General features: G+C 42.5%; 1 protein-coding gene, 1 long non-coding RNA gene and 1 pseudogene across 2 annotated transcripts; 2 read left to right on the plus strand and 1 right to left on the minus strand.

The window, feature by feature from the left end:
• Positions 1–2,288: 2,288 nt before the first annotated feature.
• LOC148846153 (uncharacterized) lies at positions 2,289–6,107 on the plus strand. The gene is made up of 2 exons (XR_016102547.1): positions 2,289–3,242; positions 5,365–6,107. It is a non-coding gene; the product is annotated as an uncharacterized LOC148846153 (long non-coding RNA).
• Positions 3,623–4,222, minus strand: LOC148846154 ((+)-cis,cis-nepetalactol synthase NEPS3 pseudogene; annotated as a pseudogene).
• A 1,469-nt stretch (positions 6,108–7,576) lies between the features above and the next one.
• LOC148846155 (uncharacterized) lies at positions 7,577–8,599 on the plus strand. Its single transcript, XM_088955939.1, has one exon. The coding sequence runs from the start codon at positions 7,577–7,579 to the stop codon at positions 8,597–8,599; it is 1,023 nt and encodes a 340-aa protein (XP_088812065.1).
• Positions 8,600–8,886: the final 287 nt, after the last annotated feature.

The following is an 8,886-nucleotide window of genomic DNA, read 5'->3' on the forward strand; positions in this document are numbered from 1 at the left end:
ATCCAATAGACCCAAATACACCTAAGTGTGTGATGAAGCCACACCCACTATAATGTGCGATGAACTCACAACCCGCTAGCCCGCTCTGGATAACGGGCTAGAAAGGACAGTAGGCCAAGCCCATGGTGAGGCCCACATGTTCCCAGACACATGCAAACCCAAGACAGCAAAGGACATTGCGAACCACCACGTAGAATTGACGAAGTACTAACCGTCGAACAGTGATGTCACTGTTGCCACATAGGATTAGTTATGACATGCAAAAAGGTAGTTGCACACGTGAGTAATGAGGGATCTCAAGGATAAAGAAAGCCAATCCTTGAGAAGATCCTCATGATACATGTGGCGATACCCCAGTAGCGCATCCCATAATCGACAACGAATCAAATATCCACCTCCCTTATATGGAGTGAATATCCTCATCTCATATCTTTTGGGATCTTGGGACTTCCTCCATAAATAGAGATCTTTTTCACAATAGAATTCATCTGATTCTAAGCATTTGTTACTGATACTCTTGAGTATTCATAGCTCTCTCATTTTCCAAGCCCTTTACCTAAAGACCTTCACCTTCTTTCACCCTCGAGACTTCTCTTCGTCTTTCAAAGAGGCCATTCCCCAACCTAGCCTTACCCCCCATCCTACAAAGTCCATTATCTTGGGGCCTTCATATGATGGTTGGACTCAGGGGCAATTTAATAGTAAATGTTGGGCCCATTAAGAGCCCATATTGATGGACTCAGGGGTTCACTACAATTGGTAGTGAATTCGGCCAAGCCTTTTCATAGAGGCTAGGCTAAACTGATGTGGGCTTATGTAAGGTCATTGTTGGGGTCCCACGCCATACAAATTGAATCTACATGGGCCAGGAACTATCTTGGGATGTGAGCCACTTGCTTAATGGGCCTAAAGCCCATTATTAATGAGATTAATCAAGATGTCACATGACATCTTAAGCAGTTATGTGACATGGGCGAATATGGGTTTGGATATGGGTCTGAAGAACCTATCCTCATAAGAGGATAAGTATTATCCACTGATAGAGTCCAAATCCAAATAAAGATTTGGATTAGGAACCTCCTAATTCGATTAGCAGTGGTTCTCCATAAGGCTTATAAAAAGAGAGGAGGTGAACTGCTCTAGATGACTCTTTGCTTTTAGTTGTCTCTCTCTACTCTTTCCACTAGAAACCCTAATTCAATCTCACCTTCTTGGACTGATTTTGGATCAGTTATTTCTCTGAATTTTGCAAGAAAATTGCAGAGAAATTTTGTGCTCACCTCCCTTGTTCGATCCATATAGTTGGATTGCAGTTTTGCTGAAAAATGCATTGTTGAACTGGCTTCATTCAAAGTTGCACCATCAAAGTGGAAGCTGGTTTTGGGATTCAGTTTGGGAATGAACTACCACTTTGGGAGCAACATCTGTGGATTCCATATCAGATATGCATCTCCCTCCTTTTGTTTTCAGATCTGGTCCAGTTTTGGTGCAAGAACGATCCTTAAAAAATGTTATTTTTCTAAATCAGGGAATACGATTCTCAGAAGGTGAAAAGAAAATTTTTGAAAATTTGCCTAGCCATCTTGCATGGTTCGATCACCCATACGATGGATTTCAAATTCCTTTACACTACACAAATGCCTACAATGAATCCATAACCCATCACATGTTTGCGATGAGTTCATAGATCTATGATGAATCTTAGACATGCGTGAATTTACGATGAACCCGAGACCATTACAAACCACAAAAAAACTGGGAAAAAATATCGATTACACGTGCATCTTTAAATTACGTGTGATAAGAAAATTCATGGGTTTAGTAAAAGCGTGCCTGCCGTATGATGATGTCACCTGTGCTACGCTAGTGTAAAAGGGTCACAAAAAGAAATAGCATACGTAGAGAATCCTTAAGGGAAAGAAAACCCTATTTTCAAATGATCTCATTGGACACATGGCAAAACCCCAATAATGCTCCCTTAATAATCAAACGAAAAGGAAAGATCTCCTTTCCTAACAAGAAAGGTCTTCTTTTAAGTCATTCTCCTTATAGCCTTGTCTCTCTCTCTATAAAAGGGGAGGACAACTCTTCCCCAGGGAGGAAGGACAATATAACTTTGATCTAGGGTTTCTCACAAGGGGGTCACTCCCTTCTCTCCTCTCTTCCACTCTCTTCCCCACAACCTCTATCTTTTCCATCGCCTTCTCCGAACCTTCAAAGACTCGACCAACCGCCACAACCTTACCAATGGTGAAAACATTAGAATCTCTGGTTCATTTCCGATCTCTGGAGGGGACGATGGCATCAAGATCTGATGAGAGTTGGGAGTTGAAATCAGAGCAAATGATTTCAACTATCTCTGTTAGCAACACAGGGCTATGTAGGTTTTCTTAGCCGAACCGCCCACGGCATTTGAGGCATCAACCGATGTATCAATCCCTCTCCAACCACTGACAAGTGCAGCGGCGGTTTTAAGATCTGTGATGAAGAAATTGGCACTGATAAAAAAAAGATGAGAGGACTGAATTATTGATCCTGACTTCGGTAGGGGAAAAGTGAAATTTCAATCTCTCATTTTGATAAAAAGTCGAGACTTGCTGATTGGGGAAAAAGCAACAAGAATTCCATGACGGTTTCTACATCTTTATCTTAGACCTATTTTCCTAGTACTGAGGCACTCATCATCTAGGATTTGTTTCAATGTTCTAGATTGAGTCATTCTGCCTATCTCTCAAGTTCATTGAAAAGATAAGAAATCTGTCCTCTTCTCGCTCACTCCGTTGGGCTCTAGGATTTTGATGTTTTAAGCTTGTCTTAAGATCTTCAGGAAAGGATTTTTCTTGATTTCTGTCTTTGCTTTGGTCTTCTATTGGTGTTCCGGCCTCCGGCCTCATCGATCTGGTCTCAAATAAAGTCTTTTACGTGAAGGTGCTCTTGCTCGCACATAAAGATTCGATCGCTTCCTTACCTCCGTGTCTAGAGATTGTGTTTCTTCCATATTGAAATGGTGAACTTGGAGGTTCTTCACCGACCTTTGAAACCCAAATGGAGATCCAAGTTCCTGGTCACAACAATGGTTACTGATCAAACAAACGACAAAACTCCATCACGTCTACCCTTGAGCGTAGTATAGCATTCAAAAAGGGACAAGAGAGTCGGTTGATTTGATCAGGTTGATCAATATTAGTTGTGGCACCGACTTCGCTTTCTGCCAAAGAAGATTAGAGAATGGAAACTCTCAGGTATGATGCTTTCTGTTTCTTTGCTTTTGTTACTAGTGTTGTATGACCCCAATCTTTAGTTTTGCCTTATTTAACTCGTATAGCTACAATTTCACTGTTAATTGTGGGTTTTCTTTTTTTTATGATAAATTACAAAGACCATCCCCCCTATACTATACTATGGGGTCTGTAACAAAGACCCCCCTTATATTATGATAGTGAGACAAAGACCCCTTCTATTAGCTTTCCATTAAAACGGTAGTTGCAATATTTTTTAATCCCCATAGAAAAACATTGTTCATCTTTTCCCACCTCACGATTCCCTCCTCTCAACTTTTCCATGGTCGATAGTGGCGTCTTTCATTCTAGATTCCCAAGCACACCAAACTTTGGGAGAGATATCAATTAATTGACGTCAATGTTGCCAACGCTGACGGGGACATGCAATTCACTCTGATCTCGTGCTTACCAAGATACCAACTGGCCGACCACACCAACCCCAACACTACGTGTTTTGACATGACGTAGTTAGTGTAGTTCTCGGCTCAGCTAGTTGCAACCATGCTTGCCATGCACACAATGCTCCCCTTGACGTCTGTATCCACTATGAATTGCGCGGTGTGCTTCACGCAGGCGGCCATTCCCCAGACGTTTACGGCGAAGAGATGATCGTAAGCAATTAAATCAAGGTCCAAGATACCCTGGTGGTTGTAAAAGATACCAGCGTTGCTGAACATGATGTCCAGGTGACCGTAGCTTCGAACCGTTCATTCCACCATGGACTTGATTTGATCTTCATCGATGACGTCACAGTATATATAGATACACCTATCCATGCCAATAGATGTGGCGACCCACTGGCCCAGTTCGTCTTGGACATCGGCGATGATGACGACAAGGCAGACATGATCGACGAAGAGGCATGCAGTGGCCTTCCTAATGCTGCTGCTTGGATTACCGCCATTACTGTTGTTCCTGTACCTAAAGCCATCAATGAGCATTTCTATAAATAAAAGAACACGCACAAGTACTTCATTTAGAGGGAATCGTTTGTTTTTCATTTTTTGGGTTGGGACTTGGGACTGAAGGCACCATAGTTAGTCAGACCTGCAGTCGCGTCCTTTCATCTTTATTGCCTGCCCGGCTGGCCCCACCCCCCCCCCCCCCCCCCTCTCTGAGAGAAAGAATGGCGTGCAATGAGGAGGATTTTTGTAGTAATCGTCTCGTTTTGAAACTAGAGAAAGCAGGGTTGATCGATCTCATCTACCTTCTATTGTCCTCCAACATAGAGAATATAAGATTTGTGGAATACTCAGAAGAAAGGAGGATAACAGAGTTCCAACGTCAGTGGCTCATTTTCATCTTTGTCCTTTTACAAAAAGTTTTGCTCTCAATAGCTAAGCCCATGTCTTGGGTTGGCTCGCTGTTCGAGAAATGGCTTAACCTTTTCTCAAGCAACCATGATTTGGCCGTGCTCTTCCATTAGCGCTAAGCTCTGTGTCATCTTTTGCTCGATGGTGAACAAGTTGACCCTGTTAGCTATGAAGCTCCCCGCAGTGTGTAGTTGTTAGTGATACGGTGCACTGGAGGCCTATAGGCTTCTTCTGAAACTCACATATCGTCTTTGCTCGATGCCAAGGGGTCCATTGCGCCCCAATAGAGCTCTCGCTTCGAGCTGTCATTCTCTCGCCATCCCCTTTGTCAGAGTGCGATCGGCTAGTCGGTATCTTGGTAAGCATGAGATCAGAGTGAACTGTGTGTCCTCATCAGCGTTGGCAACACCGACGTCAATTAATTGACATCTCTCCCCAAGTTCGCTGTGTCTGGGAATCCAGAACGGAAGACGCCACTGTCGATCATGGCAAATCTCTTCCCCTTCTTTGTCGACGTCTCCTTCGCTGGTTGGATTACTCCGCTGCTACTATTCCTGTATCGTGAGGTCAGGGAAGATAAACAGTCTTTTTCTTACAAGGGTAATATGGAGATTAAAAATATTGCAACCGCAGATTTCAACCTAAAGCTAATGAAAGGGGTCTTTGTTGGTGATGAGAATAAAACTTGTCATATCTTTATCCCTCAATATTTAGTATTTTGCACTTAATTGGTATCTAATTAGACTCATTACTCTTGTATTTCGATTCAGGGCAAGCAGATAGGCGATTGGAAGAAAACAAGGCTAACCAGAAGTTTTTTGCATAGTTTCGGCACCGATCAGTGATCTGGGCATTATTCTCAATTCCGAACTCTGATTTGGACATTTCAAGAAGCACTGTAAAGATAAGGAAAATGCTCACAACTTTTATGTTTTGGGTTTTGGCAGAATCGGTCCGAATCGAAGACGAATTCGGGCCCAAAGTCGGAACAATTTCGTAGCAAGGCCCATTTCACAAGCTGAACCCCATTTCGTAGAAAAGTCTTGAAGCAAGCCCGAATTGTTAAAGAAGCCCAGTTCGAATTCAAGATCCAAGAGTCCCATTAGAATAAAAGTTGAATGTAATCTCAATAAAAGAGTTTTATCATATTTAAATTATCAAATTGTAATCCTAGAAAGATAAGAGATAAGAGTTAGGTAGGATAAGTTCAATTTACACTAGGACTTTCCAATTTGAGGATAATCTCCTTAAGGGAGTTGGAGAGCAGCCTTCTCCCCAAATCTATATAAAGGGGGGCAGACCAGCACCCAAGGCATCAATTCCTCCAAGAAAGCTTGAGTCTTCAAAGAGAGAAATCAGCAACCAAGGAGGAAGAAGCAAGAGTTCGCCCCCCTTCTCATTTGGAAGCTACGATTTCATCATGAAGTGTCTGTAAGTTTTTATTTATGGTTGAAGGGTTAGGGAAGCCTTGATTCTGTAAACATTGTCAGATCTAATTGATTTTTTTTTTATTTATTTCAGTTCATTGTTTATGGGTATTCATATGTTTTCTACGAATTAACTGTAAGGATTATTTTTGTTGATTAAGCAAGAAGGGCCCCTTGCTCATTCAATGAAAATAATCTATGGCCGATTGAACCTCCAGTTTCATATACGATTGGTAGGTTCGATCATGGTGGCAACTAACATAAATTGATTGCAAAAAACTTTTCGATCTATGTTAGGAAAATGTATGATCTGGTTTAAATGGTCCGAGCTTGTGAGATTGCTGACCAGAATTGGGTCTCTCCCCTCTTAATGCTATTAATAGGTTAAATCCTAAGAGTTTGTTTAAGACTGTCTATTAGTAAGGGAAGCAATCAAAGAGCTTGTTTTGGTTGTCGAATAATAAGAGTAGGGGTTGGCTGTTAAAGCTTGTTAATAGCTATAACCAATTTATTCATAAACATATGAATCTATCTTTGCATCAAGGATCAATGCTACGAATCAAAGTTGAACTTGTCCCTTCAACCAGAAGTTTTCTCCCATCGATTTGATCTTTTGTTTTCTGTTATTTTCTGACATTTACTTGTTTTCCTTAGCTTTACAAACCCCCCTTAATCCATCTACATGATAATAAATCCACCAATCCCTGTGGAGAACGACCTTGCTCATCACTATCTGCAAATTATTAACCCAAAGCAAGACTATTTATCTTTGGTTGGGCTCGGCACCCACCAAATTTTGGTGCCGCTGCCGGGGATTGGCGTCCTAAGTAGATTTATTTCCTTTTGTTTGGTTTATACCTCGCTCTTCTCATATAGGTGAACTCCACTACGACCCTGAGATCGAGAACACAGTTCGCCACTTGAGGAAAGAAGCCAACCAACGCCACAACCAAGCAGCATCACTCCCAACTTCCATGGTGAAGTCGACTGCAGAAATCATTGAGCCACCCAACCATCCTAAAGAAGAAGTCATGGCCAATAGTGAAGAGAGAACCCTTAGGGAACTAGCCGCACCAGATCTGCACCAACAACCTCTCTGCATCGAATATGTAGATCTAGCAGTACCCTTCGAACTAAAATATGGTCTTATACACTTACTCCCTACTTTTTGTGGACTTACAGGTGAAGACCCTCACAAACACCTAAAAGAATTCCATGTAGTATGCTCAAGCATGAAGCCTTAAGGTGTTACCGAGGAACAGATCAAACTGCGCGCCTTTCCTTTCTCATTAGCTGATAAAGCTAGGGATTGGCTTTACTACCTCCCTCCGGCTCCATCACCACATGGAATGATATGAAAAGTCAATTCCTTGAGAAGTTCTTCCCTGCTTCCCGAGCGGCTAACATCAGAAAGGAGATTTGTGGCATAAGACAATTAAGTGGGGAAACTCTCTACGAATATTGGGAGAGATTCAAGCAACTATGTGCCAGCTGTACGCAACATCAAATTCCAGACCAGCTCCTTATCCAATATTTTTATGAAGGGTTACTACCAATGGATAGGAGTATGATCGATGCAGCAAGCGGAGGAATGTTGGTGAACAAGACTCCTACACAAGCAAGAGAATTGATCTCAAACATGGCAGCCAACTCTCAACAGTTCGGCTATAGGCTCAACCCTCCAGCAACCCATGCTAACGAGGTAAACATCTCCTCCCTAGAACAAAAAATTGCAAGCCTGACCTCTCTTGTCTGTCAATTGGCCACAGGTAATACACAAACAGTGAAGGCTTGCGGGATTTGTTCAACTCCGGGACATCCAACTGACATGTGCCCTATGCTTCAAGATGAACCTTACGAACAAGCTAATGTTGTTGGAGGATTCCCACAAAAGAGATATGATCCCTACTCGAATACCTACAATGCAGGATGGAGGGATCATCCCAACCTTAACTATGGAACCAAGCCCTTCGGCTTCCAACATCAGCATCAAGCTAGGCCGCCGGTTCCACCATATTCATCCTATTCCAATCCAGGTATGTCTCTCGATGAAATTGTGAAAGCCCTTGCAACTAATACTCAACAATTTCAACAGGAGACGAGGACAAGCATCCAAAACCTGGAGAATCAGGTCAGCCAGTTAGCAACGGCTATGAGTCCAATGGAATCCCAATCATTAGGGAGGCTACCTTCCCAGACCACAACCAACCCAAAACAGAATGCTAGTGCTATCACATTGAGAAGCGGGAAGGAGCTGAATGAACATAATCAAGAAGCATCCAAGGATACAACCGAAAAGGAGACACCATCTCCCCAAACGGATTCAAGCGGAAAGTCACCCCAAGCCATAGAAATCGCTCCACCTTTTCCTAGCCGATTTGCGAGATCCAAGAAGGAGGAGCAAGATAAGGACATTCTCGAGACATTCCGCAAAGTTGAGGTAAATATCCCCCTCCTTGATGCAACTAAGCAAGTGCCCCGTTATGCCAAATTCCTCAAGGAGTTGTGCACTACTAAGAGAAGGCTGAAAGGCGATGAGAAAGTCCATATAGGAAAAAATGTTTCAGCCATTCTCTAGAAAAGACTACCCCCTAAATGCAAGGATCCAGGTGTGTTCACCATTCCCTGTAAAATAGGAAATGTCTAGATCGAAAAAGCTATGCTAGACCTAGGAGCTTCGATAAATGTCATGCCCCATTTTATTTACACAACCATGAATCTCGAACCATTAAAAAAATGGGCGTGATCTTACAGCTTGCTGATCGATCTACTACATACCCGAAGGGAGTCTTGGAGGGCGTTCTAGTCCAAGTTAATAATTTGGTCTTTCCTGCCGATTTTTATGTGATCGACACAGAAGAAGAT

Source organism: Nelumbo lutea, chromosome 7, assembly GCF_056320005.1.
Source record: "Nelumbo lutea isolate HS-2025 chromosome 7, American lotus-T2T, whole genome shotgun sequence".
NCBI lineage: Eukaryota > Viridiplantae > Streptophyta > Magnoliopsida > Proteales > Nelumbonaceae > Nelumbo > Nelumbo lutea.

What these genes read in the sequence shown, in the direction of transcription:
- LOC148846155 (XM_088955939.1), top strand. Translation starts at nt 7,577, where the DNA reads ATGGATAGGAGTATGATCGATGCAGCAAGCGGAGGAATGTTGGTGAAC.